The sequence below is a fragment of the Sminthopsis crassicaudata genome, chromosome 4, assembly GCF_048593235.1.
Source record: "Sminthopsis crassicaudata isolate SCR6 chromosome 4, ASM4859323v1, whole genome shotgun sequence".
NCBI lineage: Eukaryota > Metazoa > Chordata > Mammalia > Dasyuromorphia > Dasyuridae > Sminthopsis > Sminthopsis crassicaudata.
The window spans coordinates 320,756,541-320,779,269 of record NC_133620.1 but is presented as its reverse complement, the minus strand read 5'-3'; the positions used below and the strand labels follow the sequence as shown (position 1 = coordinate 320,779,269).

The following is a 22,729-nucleotide window of genomic DNA, read 5'->3' as shown; positions in this document are numbered from 1 at the left end:
GGAGGAGTAAAGAAGGGTGGAGACTCAGGAGGTCAAAGATGGAGTCCTTATTTCACATCCTCTCAGCCCTTAAATACCTTGGTATGATTACATCATTACAGCATATTAAGTATGTGCCAGCTAGAGAACCATTATATTATCACATCACACAGAGCAAGTGATAACTATAAGCCACCCTGCTATTGATATGTAAATGCCTCTCTTTATTCTAAGTGTCTCTTGCTTCAAGTAGAACTCAGGTAGTCACACCCTCCCTGACTTCACAGGAAAAGTGAGAGCACCAAAAAGAGGTGGGGAGCCAAACCAGACATAGTCAACAGGTTTCCTCTGGGCTGAAGTCTTATACCTCACCTAGAGTTTCCCCACTATCTGCAGCCCTCTACATCTCCTGCTTTCTTTTGTTTTAATTAAAACAGATATACATAAATCCATCAGCATGGGAGGTATTGTACAAGCAAGTAGTAATGTAACAAACAATATGACTCAACATGGTATTATAAAAGATTTCCATGAGTCCCTAGAAGGAGGGTATTTAAATAACAATCACATATACACCTCCTTCAGCAGCCAAGAAATAGTCCAAAATCAATCTACTGTCCATCACTTAACGTGCCAGATTGTCCATCACTTAATGTATCAGAGAATCTAATCATTCCTGCAGGTTTTAATGAGTCCTGTATCAGTCTCATTAACAATTTTTGATGTTCATGAGTTGTTATGATACAGGAGCCACCTGCCAGTGGCTGCTGAAAGTCTAACTCAGACCTGTGAAATGGTTCTTTTCATGTGAGAGGATGAGAACAATGATACAAGGAGACTGAGAGGCTGTTGCATTGTCTGACCTCTCTCCTCTTCCCTCTTGCCTCCAATTTATTTCATTCCCAATCCACAAGAAACATCTGTATTAGTAAAGGCTACTTATTGCAACTCCTTCAAATGTTATGATTCACAAAAGTGGACGCTCTCTGAGAATTGACCTGTCTCTTCACCTAGGCATGGTCCTTAAGAATGAGTCAAATGGCATACACATTGGGTTAATAGCCATGCTCTTTCAGTGGCATAGTCAGAGATGGAACCACCAGATGTTTCCTAGTTCTCAGCAGGTTCCCTTTGGGCTAAAGGGTCTTATACCTTACCCAGAGTTCCCCCACTATCTGCGGCTCTCTACAATTCAGAGATCCACTTCTATTACAAATCCCCAGGAAAATCCAAGCAGAAGATATTAGAGACAAATTACATTTCTTGAATCCCTCTTCCTGGTTTCTTTTATACCACTGAAAGGAGCCATATATATTATCACTGTACCGTATTACTTCATGTCACCCAATATCACATACCTCTTCATACATAAGTCCTGTAATTTTGGGAGGGAAAAGAAGTGAGATGAGGTAAGGAAAAGATCAAGGAATATCATTATTTTCAAATAAAAATCAATTGACAAGTTCTGAGTAAAATTTAACATTAATTGTCATGAAACCAAGACTAAAAACTAGAAGGTCATTTTTCACTGTTTATTCCTTTTTGCTGCAATGTGTCAGTAGTCTATTATAGTGGAGTAAAAGGACTAAGTAACAAGGAAAAGAGGAAGAGAGTTCTTATTCATAAATAAAACTTGTGGTTTTCCACAATGTGTGCAAGAATCACACTGAGCAACATCCTAAAGATATTTAAGCTGAAGTGAAGATTTGAAGAGATTAAAACTGAACCCCAGAAAAGTCCCTGATGATAAGAAGTCTTAGACCATGAAAAAATTTCCAAAGGATGCCAATAAAAATTTCATTTTTTGAGTCACTGAAAATAAGACTGGAAAAAGCCCTTAAAACTAAGAAAATTATTCTATAGTGTCCTTCAGGGAAAAAACTGAATAGATGTGTCCTAACCAGCATTTCTCTTTTGAGTGTCCTTTTAAATGTTTTTACATGATTGCAACTAGCTAGGATATGACTTAGACAAGGTCAGTCTGATTCATAATGGATAAGAGGCAACCTTCAGAAGCATAATGACATTGACTATCATCCAAAAGTCTTAAAACAGATGATCAGACAATTTCAATGCTGGTATAACTATGAAAGTTTACCTAAAGTCAAGAAAAATGTCTTCCTGGATATGCAGCCTAGGGGCAAGTTTCCATCACAAGTTAAATGGATAAATTGTGGAAATCTCCTTGGTTTGTCTAGACAGCTTAAGTTTCTTCATTTCCCTTTGCCAATATTTGATAAGAGAGGACACAGATGAATTGAGGAAATAAAGTAAACTAGATAAGTGTAACGTTAACATGCATATGACATGCTGGGGTGTGAATTGCAAATGGGCTGATGATCTGAATAACAGAGTAATGGCATAAAAATTCCTTAGCACAATCCAAAAGGCAAGACTGTTAATCTAAATCACCTTTTATGGCAATCCCAACTATTGCCATGGGCTCAATTATCACCTCTAAACAGATGACTCCCAGATCTATAAATGTCATCCTTATCTTTCTTCTGACTCCAGTCTGGCACCACCAACCAAGCGCTAATCATCACTACTTATGTTTCATAAGTATATATGGCTCAGCATGTCCAAAAATGGAACTTAATATATTTCTTCAAATGTCCATGCCCTTAATACAACATACAAAAGAAAACTAATATTGCTATTAATAACAGATAGAATTATGCTATTATTCTATCAAACCAAGGAGTCCAATTACTCACTACAACAAAAACTTCAGGGAGTACAAAGCACTGTGCTAAGTACTTTATAATTATTATTTTATTTGCTCCTCACCATCACCCTGGGAGATAGAGGTTAGTTACCTTTATCCCCATTAAAGTTCAAGAAACTGAGGCAAAAAAGTCACTGACTTGCCCAGAGTCCCATACCTAGCAAGTGTCTGAGGCCAAATGTCAACTTATGGAGATGAATCTCTGACTCCAGGCCTGGCACTCTTTCCACTGTGCCATCTAACCACTCCTGAAAAAGCCCAACAAAACATATATGGTAGAAGAGTTGTGATTTTTTTTTTCTTTCTTAATGGGGAAGAAGAGGTAGAAAAAAATAAATAAATGCTTGTCATTTTTAAAAATTGTGCTAAAACACCAATTTCTTATACCAAACTTTCTGATTTCTGCTAAGGCTACTATCAACTTTTTTCAGTCCCACTGCCTTACAGCCTCAAAGTTAAGCTTGCCTCTTCCCTAACAAGTCCTGTCATGAAGGGCCAGGTGGCACAAAGGATAGGGTACTGGGCCTAAGTCATAAGTTCAAATCTGGCCTCAAACACTTACTAGCTATATAACCTCGGGCAAATCACTGAAGCTCTATTTGCCTATTTCTTCAACTACAAAATGGGATAATGATAGAATCTACCTTCCAGGGCTATGGTAAAGACAAAATGAGATATCATAAAGCCTTTCACACAGTGTGTGACATACCCACTCACATAGTACCTTACACTTCTCATCTACACTACAACACAATCCCAATACTACGTCCTTCTCCAATACATATTCCATTTAATACCAATTAATATCCTTAGAACATATGTTTCACCACATCAAAATCCCTCCCATTATTTAAAAATCATCAGTGGTCCCTAAAGCCTTTGAGATAAAATATAAACTATTCAATCTGCCACTTTCACAATGTGGCAGTTCTCATTTACCTTTTCCATATTTATTTCATATACTCTGCATCTCACCCCAGGCCCTGGGCTCTACTGGTGAGCTTTCTTCTGATTGACCTAGGTAGCCTTGTCACTTCTCTGGTATCTCCAAATCATGTGTCTACCCCTTTTATCATTTTCATCCCATTGGAACCCTGGGATCAGGGTTCTAGTAGGTGGAACTCTCACTCTCTTTTGCCCAAAACCAAGTCACCCCTAACACAGCCAGATAGCTTCAAATTCTTGGCCAACCTCTCCCCTCACCTTTCTATCCTCCTGTATTCAATGCTAATCCCTTTTATTCAGGAAGTCCCCAAGTCTTGCTGGGGGTTTAACTTTTAACCATCTGTATAAATTAAGATTCCTCTATTAGAAGATCAGCTCCTTAAATAAAAGGATTGTCTTGCCTTCTTTTTGAGAGCACATAATAAATAAATGCATTTTTCTCTTACTCACTCATTTACAAAGCCTGTGATCCAGAGAATATGAACTATTTAAGCTGTTACCCAAATCTGAAAATCTACAGGGCTGCTAGTTGACTTAGCAGATACAGCACCAGCCTTAGGGGCAGGAGGATCAGAGTTAAAATCCAACCTCAAACTCGTACTAGTGACCCTGGGCAAGTCGCTTATCTCTTAACTGACTCCAAAAAAAAAATCTACTTCTAGTCTCCATGCCTTTAAAAAGGCAACCAGAAATGCACACACTCATGCTGGGACTTCTTTCAAGGCTCAGTTTATATGCATCCATGTGGCCTTTCCTGGAATCTGTAGTCACTAATCTTTTCTCCTTCATAAATATCTTTGTTTTTGTTTATTTACATGTTTCATCCTAACCCTATCAAACATAAGCTGCTAAAGCGCAGAACTTGTTTTACTTTTGTCTTTGGTTCCTCAGCACCCAGGAGAGAACTTCAGACTACATCCCATGATTTTTAGCAGTGTAGCAGTTAGCAGTTAGCTAAATTTAGCAGTAAATTTAGTATCTAAATTCTGCTCTATTTAAGCTAATACTCAAATTAATTTGCATTCTCTGAACATGAAACGGCTGAAAATATGGGAGAGGGTTAGGGAAGTGGGGTCAGTTTTAAAAACTGAATTAATTCATAACCTGGAAAAACAAAAGGTCAGACAAAGCAGAAGATTGGAGAAGCTATTAACTCAACCTTACCACATGACAGATGTAATTGTTTAAACGAGGTGTCCCAAAGCTCCCCTCCCTGCTCTTTCCCCACCACTATTCTGATTAGTGAGTGGCTCCTGTGACTCACTATATCCTTACCTCCTGGATTCTCAGTCCTATTCTTCCCATCCCTACTCCAGCTAATTTTGAAACCATAATAAAATAACACTACCACTGATACTGAAAGCATTATGTCAATTTACTAATCTTGGACTCCATCATCATGCTGTTAATTTTCTAAATCAATATGCAATCTTGCTCCAGTCTCTTTTATACATTGTCTCTCCTATTAAGATGTAAGTTTCTCAGGGCAGCTAATGATGCAGTGGATAGAGCACCTCCCTGAAGTCAGGAGGACCTGAGTTCAAATGTGACCTCAGACACTTAATACTTCCTAGCTGTGTGACCCTGGGAAAGTCACTTAACCCCAATTGACTCAGCAAAAAAAAAAAAAAAAAAAAAAAAAAAAGATTTAAGTTTCTTGATGTCAGAAAGTCTCTCCTTTTATATTTGTATCTTCAGCACTTAATACAGTGCTTAGTATGAATTAACATTTAATAAATGTCTTTTCACTTGTTCATTCTCTAATCTTTAAGCCACTGAACAAGGAAAAAATATACCTTCTTTAGCACTATTATTGCCTCCTATGCTAATGGAAATGCAGATTTAAAAAGACTCTTGAGTCCCATGTACACTGAAATTTCTAAAATATTTCTTACCTCTTCTGGTTCTTGTTCCTCCTCCTGGCCAGGCTTGGATTTCTTTGGTTTAGAAGGGCCTCCAGGACTAGAAAGAGATTTTGGCAACTTGGCTGAAGATGGCACCAGATGTCTTGAAGGTATAGAGGAGCCTCCAAGACGCTGCCCGCCCCCAGAGAAAGGAACAAAGGAAGGAGATACTGATTCCTTGGAACTCAGCCTCATTTCATCATCCAACCGTTTAAGGCCCAGACAATCTATTTGGCTGATCCCTGAAGCAACTGCATCATCTGGTCGGCTCAAATCACCACTGCTTAGCTCACCAGAGCCCAAAGAAAGCAGAGAGTTGCTGGTGGCCTGATCAACAGAGACAGATGGGACAAGGTTTCCTGAGAGTTTAATCTTGGGAACCACAGCCTCCTGCTTGTCAGGTGATTCACACATCTTCATGGAAAACCTGTTGGGAGAAAACCAAGACAATAGTAAGCAATATTAGAAACAGGAAAAAAAAAAACCCACCTCCTCATTGCCCCTAGGATTTCCTGAGTCCCACTTCTTAGCCCATAGTGATAAAGGGTAAATGGCTCCAAACAAAGCCTTTCTGATGGAATCAGCAAGTTAACCCAATTAGCTTGACTGAACAGCAGAGGATTTGGTCTGTTTCCCCTTCTCTACACTGCAATGAGCAAAAGTAAACACCAATTCAATATCATGCACAAGTGAAATTCACTCAGGATCTAGAAAGCTCTTTAGCTAACCTAAACAAATTAGGAGGAGCTGATCTCAAACCCAACCAGCAAGCAAAGCCACAGGAACCAGCTTTCCACAAAAGCTGTCAGAGCCAGGCTTCAAACAATCTTTTAATTAAATATTATTGAGATCTCAGACAAATAACTTGCATTTCTCACCCAATCAATACAGTACCTATTAATTTGTACCTACAAAGAAACAACTAAAAAAAAATTCAGAAAGATGCAGAAACAAGTAGGTCAACTTTGGAACAAAGAATGTTAAATTTGTTACATACTTTAAAAAAAAAAAAAAAGCTTTACTTAATAGATTCATGGTTTCATATACAATCCTCTTGTTCAGCTCTTCTTTGTAACTAGAAATATTCATGTTGGTTGATGTCTGTCAAACTCATAATAATACATTTTCCAAAATTTGTATCCAAATAACATTGTAAAAAGCCTGAGCCAACATCTGCAACCATGGGAAACACATCTGGGCAACAGTTTTAGATAAACAGGCAAATGCAGTAATTACTGTGAGGATGCAATTTTTTTTTTTTTTTTTTTTTGCCTTTGAACTTTTTTTAAAACACATTTTTCTGATGTCTGAAACAAAACAAATTTACCACTATAAATTCACCAAAAAAAGTCTCTGACAGGAAGACTAACTTCCTCCACCTAACCTGATGATGGCATTGCCTCCAGTTAAGCCCAGTGACTTCAGTGTGGTCTTCTGTAAAGCAGCACTCCCAGTTATCTGAAAGGAGACAAAAATGGGGAACAGAATATACTTTTGTCCAAGATACCTAGAGGATAGCTGGTCAGATAATAAGTAACAGGCAGCTGCTAAAAGAACTCTTGAAGAATCATACATTTAGGATTAAAAGGATTAAAAAAGTATTAAAAAAAAAATACATTTAGGATTAGGACCTTAGAAACCACTAAATCCAGTCCTTTCGTTTATTAGATGATGAAACAGGCACAGAGCAACTAAATGACAGCTAGTAAGTATACAAGATAAGATTTAAACCTGGCTCTTGCTGACTCCAAGTCCAATCTCTTCTCCACTAAATTACACTACCTCTCTTCTACCTCCCTCTTAACTCAAAAAATACTCTTTAGTCTTTTCTAATTTAAAAGATTTCCCATCTTTCTAACTAGGGCCAGAGTCCTTTCTCCAATTCCCTGTATATCATGTGATACTTTTTCTTCCAAACTTTTGACTTTCTCATAAATGAAATGGCAGAATGATATATTACTAAGAAGTCAAGAAACTTCAATATTCTATTGTCACATTTATCATTAAGTAGTCATTTAACCTCTCAGCGCCACATTTCCAAATTCATAAAATGACTGGATTAGAGTTGATGATCTTTTAAGGTCCCTTCCATTTTATGATTGGATGCTCTATAAATCAAACTACTCACACTGAATGGAATAGATAAAAAAGGGAATTCAATAGACAAAGTGCCAACAGATTTGGAGAAATTTTCTGGTCAAGCTTGGGTAGGAAAAAACCTGGAGTATTATTAGGGATTGAAAGCTGAAAATGACACATGGAGATCTCTGTCAAAACATTTTAGGGAAGAAATAAGAAACAAGTCAAAATCAACTACTGCTTTTCCATCTCTAGTTAGCCCTTCCCCACAAAAAGCCTGACTCCAAACCCAAAAGAAAGGGAAAAAGGGTCAAGCTTTCAGACTTCTAAAAGGTCATATCCAAAAACACTCTGCAGAGTTCCAATCATGAGCCAAAAATCAAATCTAAAAATTATTTCAATGATTAATGTTCTTTCTAACTTAAAAAAAAATTACTAGTATATAGCCATCAAAATTATTGTTGGATTTTTTGGTTTGTTTGGAGGAGGCAATTGGAGTTAGGTGACTTGCCCAAGGTCACATGGCTAGTAAGTGCTAAGTGTCTAAGGCCACATTTGAACTGGGTCCTCCTGACTCCAAGGCTGCTGGCTGCTACTCTACTCTATCCCTGTGCCATCTAGTTATCACAAAATTATAGCTTTTTTGCAGGCAATGTAATGGTTTTAAAGAAGACTACAGATTCAACAAAAAATTAAGAGAAATAACCTCAGGAAAGTAGCAGAACAAAAAAATTGGCAAAAATCATCACTTTATAATTAACAACACTCAGGAGGAAGAGAAAAAGGAAATTACATTTAAAATAATTACAGAATATACACAAGGTCTGAGAGTCCACCAAAAACTACAAGATTCCACAGAACAAAATCTAAATAACAGAGAAACAGATCTAAATATTTAAAGAGAGACTAATTGCACATGGTTAGGTTCCATTAACATAATAAAAAATGTCACCTTTAGTTAACTTACTTATTCAGTATCATACCAATCAAATCACCAAAGAGTTATTTTGTAGATCTAGAAAAACAATAAAATGTATCTGAAGGAACAAGATCAACAATCTCAGAAAGAAATAATGAAAAAAAAATTTGGAAGAATGGGAGAAATGGGATCTAGCATTAACCATACCTCAAACTACAAAGTTAATCACACAAAGGTAAGTAAATATAGTAGCCTAATGTTTGATAAATACAAAGATACCAACTAAAGTATTAAGAATTCATGAACTGAGGAAAATGCTGGCAAAACCATAAAGCAATCCAGCAGACATTAAGTTTGTACCAACAACTCAGGCTATGTATCATAAAGAGCTCCAAGTAGAAGTGTGACTTAAGTATAAAAGTTGGCATTATATACGGAATTAAAGGAGCAAAGGAAAAATTACATTTTTCTGCAACTATGGGTATGAAATGATCAAATAAAGGATGGAAAAAAATCACAGAAAATAAAATGGGATAATTTTGATAATGTAAAATTAAATCATTTTTATACAAACAAAACCATTATAGTTAAAATTGTAAGGGAAACTGTTAACTGGAAATAAATCTTTGTAGCAAATTTCTCTAATAAAGGTCTAATATCTACTATGTACAAGAAATAGATTCAAATATATAAGAATAAAAGCTATTCTTCAAAAGATAGTCAAAACATATAAAAAGGCAGTTATCAAAGGAGAACTATGATATATACAAAAACATGCAAATCACTAAAGAGAATTCCAAGTTAAGCAACTCTGAGGCTCCATATCTCATACCCATCAGATTAGCAAAGGTATCAAAAATGGAAAAATGATAATTGTTGAAAAGATTATGAGAAGATAGGCATGACTGGTAGATCTGAATTGGTCCAGCATTTCTGGAAAGCAATTTGGAACTATGTCCAAAAAGTGACTAAACTGTCCATATGCTTTCACCTTTCAATACCACAATTAGGTATATACCCCAGGGATCAAAGATAGATTTAAATGTCCCAAACATACAAAAATATTTATAGCAAGTCTTTTTGTTATAGCAAAGAACAGAAAACCAGGGAGATGTCTATCAATTGTGGAATGGCTGAGTATAGGATGAAAAATGAACTAATGCACTAATGATGCCAAAAAAGCATTAAAAAAAAAAAAAAAAAAAAAAAAACACTCAGGAGCTCAGGAGACACAAATAGGACATTTTTTCAAATGAAAACTATGTAATGTAGTCCTAATTTCAAACAAATCTTTTTTTTTTCCCTCTATATATATGGAATTGTCTTCTGTTCTTCTACAAATACAAAAATAATCCACAGGTTGATTGATGTTTGTCAGCTTTAAATAACAATAAAAATGTCCAAAAAAAAAAAAAAAACTTGACTGTTACATGAGCAAAAAAATTCAAAAATAATGAACATATATGAAATAGGATTTACATAAATTAAACCAACTCATTTAAAAATATGCATAATTGTTACTATGATACATGGTAATTAGGCATAAATAGTAAGCAGTTTCCACAAATGACTTGTAATCAGTATTTCTTTTATACAGCCAACACAAATTTTAAGTCATTATCTTTTCTTTGTTAGTTGTCCATTATCTTATCAGCATTGATGGGACAGTTTGGTTTGATACAATATAGATTTAATCTTTGTCCAATAAATACAAAGATCTTGATCATTCCCCTCCCCACAAAGGTCTAGAGCTGTTTCCTAATATTCTTTCCTATAACAAGTACCTACTGTTCCTTTTGAGTTACCCCTAAAGTAATCCCATTTCCCAAGTAAAGAACTGAGGGGGGCAGTCTAAGAGAACAGAAAATGGTTCCTTAAGTGGGATCTAAGATATCTGTTACTCATACATACAATAACTCCATTATACTTACTCTTCTACTCCACCCCAAAATGGAGCTTGAGCCTCATCCTGACCAACATTTGCTTCTCAGGGGACAAACTATCTTTTATCTTCATTGGGACTATATAAAAATTAGGGGAGTGAGGGAGGGGAACCTCACTAAAATTTGATTTGCCCACAAATCTTGAGTGGAGATATAAGGGAACAATATAAACTGGTATAATGTATGATCGATCACCCTTACTAGACAATAGGCCCTAGAAACAGCAAACACATTGTTGAAATGAAGAATACTCAAATCCAGACTCATTTACTAGCTATATAATATAGGCAAGTCACTTAATCTACCTGCTTTTATCTATTAGCTGAGGATTTTATCTATAAAATGAGAAGAATCATAGCCTTTACTTCCTAGGGCTATTGTAAAAATAAAATGAAAAAATGTGTGAAATATTTTACATACCTTAAAGTATTATATACATGTTGGCTATTATTATAAGATGGTTCATATAAGAAGAAAAGATAATGAGAATGGATTCTGGATTCCTAACATTTATACGCTCTCAGACAGATGGAAGGAGAAAGGGATCAACTCAAGGGAGTATTTCTTTTTTCTTTTTTTTTTTTTTATAATATTATCCCTTGTATTCATTTTTCCAAATTATCCCCCCCCTCCCTTTACTCCCTCCCCCCCATGACAGGCAATCCCATACAATTTACATGTGTTACAATATAACCTAGATAAAATACATGTGTGTAAATACCATTTTCTTGTTGCACAATAAGCATTAGATTCCGAAGGTACAAATAACCTGGGCAGACAGATATTAGTGCTAACAATTTACATTCACTTCCCAGTGTTTCTTCTCTGGGTGTAGCTACCTCTGTCCATCATTGATCAACTGGAAGTGAGTTGGCTCTTCTTTATGTTGAAGATTTCCACTTCCATCAGAATACATCCTCATACAGTATTGTTGCTGAAGTGTACAGTGATCTTCTGGTTCTGCTCATTTCACTCAGCATCAGTTGATGTAAGTCTCTCCAAGCCTCTCTGTATTCCTCCTGCTGGTCATTTCTTACAGAGCAATAATATTCCATAACATTCATATACCATAATTTACCCAACCATTCTCCAACTGATGGACATCCATTCATCTTCCAGTTTCTAGCTACAACAAAAAGAGCTGCCACAAACATTTTGGCACATATATGTCTCTTTCCGCTCTTTAGTATTTCTTTGGGATATAAGCCCAGTAGTAGTACTGCTGGGTCAAAGGGTATGCACAGTTTGATAACTTTTTGGGCATAGTTCCAAATTGCTCTCCAGAATGGCTGGATTCTTTCACAACTCCACCAGCAATGTATTAGTGTCCCAGTTTTCCCACATCCCCTCCAACATTCATCATTATTTGTTCCTGTCATCTTAGGCAATCTGACAGGTGTGTAGTGGTATCTCAGAGTTGTCTTAATTTGCATTTCTCTGGGCAGTAGTGATTTGGAACACTCTTTCATGTGAGTGGATATAGTTTCAATTTCTTCCTCTGAGAATTGTCTGTTCATATCCTTTGACCATTTATCAACTGGAGAATGGTTCGGTTTCTTATAAATTAGGGTCAGTTCTCTATATATTTTGGAAATGAGACCTTTGTCAGAATCTTTGCTTTTAAAAATATTTTCCCAATTTGTTACTTCCCTTCTAATCTTGTTTGCATTAGTATTGTTTGTACAGAAACTTTTTAGTTTGATGTAATCAAAATCTTCTATTTTGTGATCAATAATGATCTCTAGTTCTCCTCTGGTCATAAATTCCTTCTTCCTCCACAAGTCTGAGAGGTAGACTATCCTCTGTTCCTCTAATCTATTTGTTATCTCACTCTTTAAAGGCAGTATTTCTAATAGAGAAAACTCAACCCTTCATCTTCTTTCTGGGTAGCTTAATAGATGTAAGTCTGGTTTACTTTCAGGTCTGTCAAACCCTAACTGCTTCATTTTTAGTCCATGTCATTTTCTTAGTTTTAATAATCATAGATATTTTGTCTTGCTAATTCTCTTACCTTTTCTACCAGAGAATTCTTCTGCCCTCCCTGAGGCAATTGAAGTTAAGTGACTTGCCCAGGGTCACACAGCTAGGGAAATATTAAGTGTCTGAGGCCACATTTGAACTCAGGTCCTTCTGACTTCAGGACTGGTGCTCTATCCACTGTGCCACCTAGCTATCCCCCAGAGTACTTAAAGTGAAAAAAATTAAATTCAGTTTCAAAGGAGTGTCTACATGGGGCAAAGGGCTCTGCACACTCAATAATTGCTTAAGACTAATACTAAAGCCAATAGCCAAAGGCTCCCTCTCCACTGCATTAATTTAGCTGTTTTTAGGCAACACAACCAATAGGTTTATCAGTTATCTTTCTAGGCTGTCCTCAAAGACCTTAAATACAGGAATCTGAAAACTGTAACAGCTAGGTCAACACTTAAAAAAAAAATTCCTTTTCTAGGTAAATAAGACAAAAAAGGAAATGGGATAAATAGAATTGAAGAAGGGACCCAGAAACTCTAAAACTCCTTATAGGAGAGATTCTCCTGGGACCCCTCCCAAGGGAAACAAGATAACAGCTTCATTCTGTGGTCTAGGTGGGGCTGGTTCAGTCCTGAACTAAAGAATTCCAACCCAATTCAATTGAAGATTTTCTATTCAATTCTAGGTGGGGCTAGAGCTCAAGCTGAAAACCAGCTTATAGATAAAAAACAGCCAACTTGGAACTCCACCCACTAGCCCAGCTCCCATGGAACAGGCCTGGCTTATAGCCAAAGCTACTATTATAAAAAAAGCCAATCTTAAACCCTCTTTTTGCAGAGGTCCTAATGCATCAAGCCATGCCATGCCATGCCATGGAAACCTCTGCTTGCTGGAATATGTTCTCTTCCAGCGCTACCCTCTCTTTATCTCCCTCACCTATTTCCGTAAAGAGACTCTATGCCCCTCTGTTGGGATTTCTCTAAACTTTACTTCTCCGCCAGGACTCCTCCACTACTTGCTGGACTTTGCCACTATAGAAGTCTGCCTTCCTGTTCATGCATAGCAAAGGGTGACTTCCCAATGCCAATAATAAACCTCTTTTACCAATCTGGGTTTTTGGGTTCATAAATTCCTCTCTGTGCCCGGGGGGAGTTTGCAAAACTCCCTACCCATGTGCCGAATTCCAAGAGGGTATAGGGGAGCCAAACCTTTCCATTTGGTTTCCTGAACCCCGAATCTGCCACCATACCGCATCATTTAACTCCCTGACTACCAAGAACCCTAATCTCATCATTTGATTCCCTGACAATCCTAAATCTGAAACCTCATCATATTTTGGTTCCCTGACAAAAGGAAACCCCAAAACCTAAATCTCATAAGGATCCTTTGTGTATCATTTCAATTAGACTAATCAGAAAGTAGAACAGTTTGTCCAAAAGTAAAGATTTACCTAAAGTTCACTGAAGAACAAGTAAAATTGTCTCAAGCTTTTTTTTTTTTTGGAGGGGAGGGGGGTAGCACAAGGTACTGCTTTTAGCATCCTATTTGGGGGACACATTGAGGAGCATTAGCCCCAAGGATGCAGAAAAGAAGCATGGACCAAGGCAAAATTCCTATGAATAAGGATGTGAACTATGAAAACTCCCCTTCTTCAGTCATATAGAAGAGGAGTAATTAAATTGAACAGTCCTGAGTGCTTCAGTGCAGAGATCCGATGGCTTGTTCCAAATACTTTTTGATTTTTAGACATCCACCACAGTCTTCTAATCAATTCCCCAAGACTATCTCTAGAAGTCTCTCCTGCACTAGTATGCCAATATTCCACTCCTTAAAGATGTCATGGTCATAGCAATAGATAAAACCTCCAGATGGAAGGCTTCTAGAGAAAAGCTCATGAAATCCCGTATCTTCCATGAGCCTTTCAGGAAAAGATCAGATATATTGATTACTTCCCCTTTCTCAGGAGATCTAAACACAAAAATTTCTCAGTTTACCCTCTGCCACTCACTCTCCACCCATATCCCAAAACTTTTCATTTGACCAGTCTATGATAGATGCTTTACTTTAATTCATGTATTTAACATTTTCCTTCTAAGGCACATTTCTTATAAATATGTCTATGTCCATGTACCTCCCTCAAATCATAAGATCAAAGAAAACAGAACAGATGATATATCTTTGTGCAATGTATATCAGAAACAATGTATATAAAAGCAGGAAATGTCAAACTTTAGTTTAGTATTCGACTGTTGGGGACACAACTTGATTATCTCAATAGCAGAATAAGATTCAACAACAGTGGTTTATGAGAAAACCAGATTTCTAGAGCTTCCACAAATTCCTTCTGAGGACCCAAGTTTGTGCATTTGTAAAGTAAGAGTTGAACTAGGCGATCTCTTTTACTTCCTTCTATTTTTAACCATCTACAATTCATTCCCCCAGTCAAGATCCTCCTATTTGATCCCAATCAAGGAAACCTCTTCTCAGACTTCTGGTTAACCTATAGGTATTTGTTAAGTGCTTATTAGATTGCTAAGCATTGTGTTATAAGGGGAAATGGAAATAGTCAGCTATGCATTTAAAATGATTTCTGGAAAACAAATCATATGTAAATAAAAGGACATTTTCTCTCTTCATCAATCTCCACTCAAGGGGAGAAGCTCTGCTCAGGGTCAAAACAAACAGCAACAGGGACTTGGGGGTTGGGAGAGACCTCCTATAGCTAAAGAAAGCACTCCTTAAGCATCAGTCTCAGAAAGAAAAGAGTTAGAAAGAAAAAAGAAGAGGGGAAAAGGAGGGAGGAGCCAGTAGGAAGAAAAGCTAGGCTTCAAGAGCCAGGACTGTTGAACATCACACAAAAAACCTCCACACTGCAAAAGGTTTTGAAAGAGATCAAAACATGGTGCAAAGCAAATATTTATTAAAACAAAACCACTTTTGTGACTCTTGGGCTTTGAGAGACATTGAAAAAACAAACAGGGCATTGAGTGAGGTTTATAGGAGCAGCCGCCAGGCCAGTCTATGGTTATGTTCCAACGAAGCTTGAGCTGCTTTTTTCTTCCCCCCCCCCCCACCTTTTTCCATAAAACACATCAAGCTTTGAAAAGATCTAACTTTTCTCAGTCACACACTTTAAAGACAGGTTTGAAGAAGAGAGAATTTTCCAAGTCGGAAAGTGGCATTAAGTTTGTATAGTAATTTAGGAGAGGTCATAGGGAAAGGGAAGCCAGAATTCTGAAGGGAGTGGGGGGGAATGGAGGATGGGAGTTATTGAGCCAGAGAAAGCTGCTAACCTACCTCATCCCTCATGTAAACACAGACTGGAGTAGATTCACACAGCTGCTCCACACACTCCCTGTAAGGAGAGGAAAAGAAAACAGCTTAGGTTCTCTGAAGCTGAAGTACAGAGAACACCCAGGTGCCAGTCACCATGACTCCTAGCTCACAGGACAGCTAGGAGGGAAGCAAATGAGATTCCCGCAGCACCCAGACTAGTCAATGTGGGAGGCATTACCCATGCCTTCAAAGCCTAAAAAGTGAAGGAATAAAGCTACCACACACACACACACACCCACAATCAAAGCTGTATTCTGAAGATACAGGACACGAAATTTTCTCTCATGCTCCTGGTTATAACACTCATCCTTACTCAGACCAAATCTGGTATTGCCAACACTCAAATTAGAAACAGACTATTCCAATATGGAACACAACAGAAAAACACAGGTCTAGAAATCTAGAAATCTGTGTTCTAATTTTTTCTTTACAATTAACTGTGGGACTTTTTAAAGTCAGGTAATTGTTCCAGGGCTTAAAGAATTATGTAAAATGAAAGGGTGGGCAAGAATGACAAAAGACAGATTTCTGAAGAAAAGAATTTTGCTGTGACCCAAACTAAATAACCACTTTTTGTGTTACTATGCAAAAAAAAAGCAATTTAAGATTATTAAACACATACACACAGGGAGAACTGCTTCAATATCAAAACAAAGGAGAAAAAGGTTCTAATAAAACAAAAGGGAATCCTAACTTATATCAGAAGAATACAGAATAGAAAATATGACACAAGATAAAGGACCAATGAATAGCTGCAACTAAGTAACAGATAATATGCTTCTTACATAGGACAACACTGAATCCTCTTTTCTTCCCCCTGCCTCCAGGCTGGGGTTAAGTGACTTGCCCAGGGTCACATGGCTAGGAAGTATTAAGTATCTGAGATCATATTTGAACTCAGGTCCTCCTGAATTCAAGGCTGGTGCTCTATCCACTGTGCCACTTAGCTGCCCCATATGGCTTAGTTTAAAATTAAAAGAAAAAAAAAAAATCCAGGATTTTTGTTTGTTTGTTTTGGGTTCTTTTTAAGGATGAGCTAAGATGGAATTATAGAACCAGAAGGGTAAAGCAATGGAGGCAAAATCTAAAGGGACTGTCACCGTTTTGCTGGATATAAACTGAAAAATTACATGAAGAGTTCAGGAAATGGATCACAAACTTCAATCCCAAAACATGCTGTAATAATAACAAAAGATAGCATCAAAAATTGTTCTTCATTTGCCTTAATAGTTATATAATTCAAAAAGTAAAAAAATGAGAACTTTTATTCCAGATTCAATTATTAGCACTAAGAAGGAACTGATCAATAAAGTGGTAATTATGGAAACCCTGGGAGTATAAGACTTCTACATCTAGAGTTGATGAGAGAATGTGGAAAGGCAGCTTTTATAAAACTGAAAGGAAGAATAAATAGAATTCTACTCAACAGAAGTCGGCCAAGAAAAGATGGATAAATAAAATTCTGAAAATATAAAAACAATACAAAGAGGGAAAAAAGGGACTAAATCTGACTGGGAATTTAGCAACAAACCAGAATTTTTCAATAAAATGTACAGAAAATGGAAGCAGAGGTGGGCAAAACATGGCATAATTTTATATGAATACCATTTATATTACTACCAATAGTAATCTTAGAATGAGGTAAGGCTGATAGTAACCCACCCCCACCCCAAACCAAACCAAGCCAAAAAAAGGGGTATTTTCTTCTTAGCTACACTGGGAAAAGAGATCAAAAAAAGCACAGAAGCACTTTGAAAAGTACAAATAATGAATGATGGAGAAAAAGCAGATCTACTCAAATTTTAGCTTCTGTTTTCTCTACCAACAATAACCTTTGGGTTATAAAGATCTACAGAGAACTGGCTAAAAGGAAATTGATAAATAAAAAGGTATAATAAGAGTACTTACTATTTGCTGTCTCTACATTGTCAAATTTTTACAATATGTTGGTTAGTTTTAACTAACTTTTCCCCCCATTTTATCTTTTGTCAAAGGAATGGCTCAAATATAAATAATGTAACAACAAATAATCAATAGAAAAAAATTGTTTAATTACCAGCTAAATCACATCCCAGGATACTGAAAGAAAAGGGATGTGCCTAATGCACCACTATCAGTGATTTTTTTGGAGAAACATGGAGAACTATTACTGAATAAAACAAAGGCAAGTTTTGAAGCTGGTTTTCAAAAAAAAAAAAAAAAAAAGCAGGGAACAGAATGGAATATATAAACTACAGTGAGTGAAGTCAAGACAGCAGTAAGAAAAAAACATTTTTACCTCTCTCAATATAAGTCCTACATGATAACCTAGCTAGACTGAATTCTGATCAGGAAAGCCAAAAAAATTCACAATGAATCATTTTCCCAGCCCAGGGCAGCTTATAAAGACAGAGCAGTCTAAGAACTCTAAGGAGGAAACTGCTCAGGAGTAGCAGCACTGGCAGCAATAACAGGACTAGGATCATTCCAGTGCCCAGGGACCAAAAGGAAACCTAGATGAAGCACTGGGAAGAAAGAGATCCCAGAGGACTCTTGAACTAGCAGGAATGAATGCTAACTAGAAGTCATATTGACAAAAGGACCCCAAAACTCTCTGAAAACTCCTTCAAGGAGAAATTCTCCTTGAATCTTTTTCTGTGAGACCCATCCCAAGGAACCAAGTTAAAGTGGTTTATCTTGGTGGAACTAGTTGAAGTATTCAATTCCAAGATTTTCTACCCTTATAGTTGGCTCAAAAACCACTCCCAGTAAGTAGTCTCATCTAGGTCTGGGGGGAGTGACAGCATTGAGGGAATCTCATTCAATTGAAACTTCTCAGATTTCCTTATAAATCCGGCAACTTGGGGCCCAATCCTCGAGAGGACCTAATATACCATTCCTGGCATAGTAGCCTCTGCCCTTTGGAATGATATTCTCTTTCAGCACTACCCTCTCTTTATCTCCCTCACCAATTTCCCTAACGAGACTTTATGCCTTTCGGCCAGGATCTCTCTACTGGAGACTTTACTCCCCAGTCAGGACCTTGCCACTAAGGAATTCAGCCTTTCAATTCAGGAATAGCAAAGGCTGACTTCCCAATGCTAACAATAAACTTTCTTTTTATCAGTCTAACTTTTTGGGTTCGTAAATTCCTTTACGAAAGGACCTCTGCTTTGCTAGAAGGGAGTTCCTACAACTCCCAACCTTGCAATTCTAAAGGGATTTAAGAGAGCTAAACCTCTTCATTTCGTCCCCTGAAACCTGATCCTGCCACTAACCTCATCATTTAACTTCCTGATTACCAGAAACCCTAATCTCCCTCATTTTGGTTCCCTGAATCTTATCTCATAAATATCATTTATTATCCAGTTCTGGGTAACAGAACCAGGGTGATATAGCAACAGCAACTGAACATGAGGCTCAAGGTGACTAGTAAGTGCAAAAAAAAAAAAATTCCAGAAATTTAGTTGTGGAGTTATGAGTACAGAAATCTGAGCAGGAACTTTATTCTGACATTTAGCATAGCATATAAACTTGAAGTGGAAAAAACCTGGAAACTGAAGAGATACCCAGCAATTAGGAAATCACTAAATAAGTTGTGTTATATGAATGGTAATGGAATATTACTGTGCTACAAGAAATGATGAAGGAGATGGTTTTAGAAAGATCTGGAAGACTTAAATGAACTGATACATATACAAGGAGAATGAAGAGAATAATGTATACAGATTGGCAATCTTATAAAAATAATTAATTGTGAAAAATTTAGCATTTTTGATCGATACAATGAATCCCTCAAAATTCCAAAAGACTCATGATGAAAAATGCTATTATGGGAGCAGCTAGATGACACAGCAGATAGAGCATCAGTCCTGAAATCAGGAAGACCTGAGACAAGAAATGCTTCCTATAGCTGTGTGACCTTGAGCAAGTCACTTAATCCCAAATGCCTGGGAGGAAGGGGGAATTAAGAAAAGAAAATGAAAAATGCTACCTACTTCCAGATAGAGAATTGATGGACTCTGAATGAAGCATATTTTTTCCTCTTTTTATTTTCACAACAAATGTTAATGTGGAAATATATTTAGTGTCACTTCATTTGTACAATAGGTATTATATTTTTTGCCTTCTCAATAGGTGAGGAACGGAATGGAAGGGGAGAGAATTTGATGCTGAAAATAAAAATTTTTTAAATGTACAATTTTTTTTAAAATGTAAGAAAGAACTAAAAATGCTTTTTAAAACCAAATTAGAGGGGTAAAGGAAGAAAGTGGGAAAAGAAATGAGAGCTCTACAAGCTAAAAAAGGACACTTACTAAAAGAGGTACAAAGTCTTACTGAAGAAAATAATGCATTAAAAATTTAAATTGGCCTTATGGAAGCTAATGACTCCATGACACATCATGAAATACTAAAAGTCAAAACTTTTGTTTTGTGTTTGAATGTCAGATTTTCTGGAAAAAAAAAAAAAAAGAAGAAGAAAATATTAAATATCAAGTGGAAAAAACTGGAAAATAGATTGAGGTGAGATAATTTAAATATCACTAGACTATCTAAAGCCATAAATGCATCAAGATATCATATTTTTAGAAATCATAAAAGATAAATGCCCAGATATTTTAGAACTAGACATCAAAATAGAAACTAAAAGAATATACTAGTCATTTCATGAAGAATATTCCAAAATGAAAACTCCCAGGAATACTGTAGTAAAAATCCAAAACTTCTAAGTCAAGGAAAGACCACTACAAGCAGTCAGAGAAAGAATTCATATACCATAGAACCAACCACAGTCAGGACTAGACAAGTTTTGCAGGGATTTTTTTTTGTTCATTTGTTTTTGTAATAGCAGCTTTTAATTTTCAAAATATATGCAAAGATAGTTTTCAACATTCATTTTTGCAAAACTCTTGCGTTCCAAACTTTTTGCCCTCCCTTCCCTCACCCCATGCTTAGAAAGCAAGTAATCCAATATATGCTAAAAATGTACAATTCTTCTATACATATTTCCACATTTATCAGGCTGCGTAAGAAAAATCAGACCAAAAAGGAAAAAAAACAAGAAAACAAAAAACAAGCAAAAAAAAAAAAAAAAGTGAAAAAACTATGTTGGATCACACAAGTTTTAACAGCAAATACCATTAATGAAAAGAGGACTTGGAATATGATATTCCAGAACACAGGGGATCTAGGATTATAGCCAACTATAACCTGCCCAGAAAAATTAAGGATAATAGTTCAAGAGGAAAAATGAATATTTAATGAAATAGAAAACTTTCAAGCATTCCTAAAAAAAAAAAAAAAAAAAAAAACAGAACTAAACAGAAAATCTGACATTCAAACACAGGGCTCAAGAGAAACATAAAAAGATAAATATGAATGAGAAACTATAAAGGATTTTTTTAAAAGGATTTAAATGTTTACACTATTATATGGGGAGATATTATATGGGGTGCTTGGGTATGATTCTACGTTTGCATAATTTCAAAAGAAGAATGGAAGAATATAGAAGAGAAATAGAGTGAAAGAGGAGTTAAGAGAATGGAGGTATAAGGAGAGAGTAAAGGGAAGCAGTAGAAAGAAACATGACTTTAATATGGGGAATAAAAGGGAAAAAAGAAAAGAAAAAGTGTAAGAGCATAGGATAAAGGGAAATATACAACTAACAATCACAACTATGAATAAATGTGAATGGGATTAACTCATCTGAAAAATGAAAAAGGATAGTAGAATGGATTCGAAATCAGAATCTAAAAATGATGCTTATAAGAAACACACCTGAAATACAAAGTTACACAGAGTTAAAGGGTACAGTAGAATGTATTATGCTTCACTTGAACTGAAGAAGGCAAAAATGGCAATCATGATCTTAAAAACAAAAAGCAAAAGCATAAAAAGATATAATTAAAACTTTATTTTATCAATAGATGCCATACACAATGAATCATATGCTCATTTGAGCATAAATGTACTAATTGACATAGTATTTAAATTCTTAAAAGCTAATGAGTTACAGAAGGAAATAAAAAGCAAAACTATCATAGAGAAGGTCCTCAATTCATCCTCTCACACCTAGATAAATCTAAATATAAAATAAACAAGAAAATAAATTAATAGAATCTTTTGAATAACAGATCAAAAATTCATTGAAAACTAAATAACATAATCCTGAAAAATGGGTGAGCAAAAGAACAAATCACAGACACAATAATTTCATTAATGATAAAGACAAAATACTAAAATTTGTGAGATAAAGCCAAAGCATTTTTAGAAGGGGAAAAAAATCATTCTCTCTAAATACTTATATCAATAAAGGAGAGAAAGATAAATAAGATCAATAAATGAGGAATACAACTTAAAAATTTAAAAACTAACAAATTAAAAATACTCAGTTTAAAAAAAATTAAAGGAGAAACTAACAAAATTAAAGTAAAAAAAAAAATCCCACTAAAATAATAAATAAAACTAAATCTTGTTATGTGAAGAGGAAAAAAAAACCAATAAAATAAATAAACCATTGGCTAATTTGATTTTTTAAAAAAATCAGTATTAAAAAATGAGAAAGGTGAATTTATGATTCTTAAAGATGAAATAAAAGCAATTATCAAGGGCTAAACTGTAAGCCAATAAAACCAACATTCTTAATGAAATGAATATTTTTACGAAAAGAGAAACTAATATTTTAAAAATAACCTATCTTAGAAAAAATTAAATTAAACAAATCATAAATTAACCCCCTAAGGAAAAAGACCCGGACCAGATGGATTGACAGGCAAAAATCTTCTACCAAACATTAAAATAATTATATGTATCTTAGCAGGAAAATTACCAAATAGTTTATGGTAGCTATAGTTATTTTTATGACAATTATGTGAAAAAACAGGTAAGGAAGGAAAATTACCAAATTCTTTCTTAGATACAAATATGGTCTTGATACCTAAACCAG

The 22,729-nt window shown here is 35.8% G+C and overlaps 1 protein-coding gene across 2 annotated transcripts in view; it reads right to left on the bottom strand.

Moving 5' to 3' along the window:
• The window catches only part of ASPSCR1 (ASPSCR1 tether for SLC2A4, UBX domain containing), a 142,357-nt gene that overhangs the window by 78,602 nt on the left and 41,026 nt on the right, over positions 1-22,729 (bottom strand). For both annotated transcript variants that reach the window (XR_012481113.1, XM_074260468.1), the window contains exons 5-7: positions 15,766-15,823; positions 6,941-7,014; positions 5,548-5,983 (exon numbers count right to left, since the gene is read on the bottom strand). Coding sequence is in view for 1 of the 2 variants with exons in the window: in XM_074260468.1 (XP_074116569.1) it covers positions 5,548-5,983; positions 6,941-7,014; positions 15,766-15,823 (568 nt within the window). In the remaining variant the exon portion in view is untranslated. The remainder of the gene's footprint in view (positions 1-5,547; positions 5,984-6,940; positions 7,015-15,765; positions 15,824-22,729) is intronic.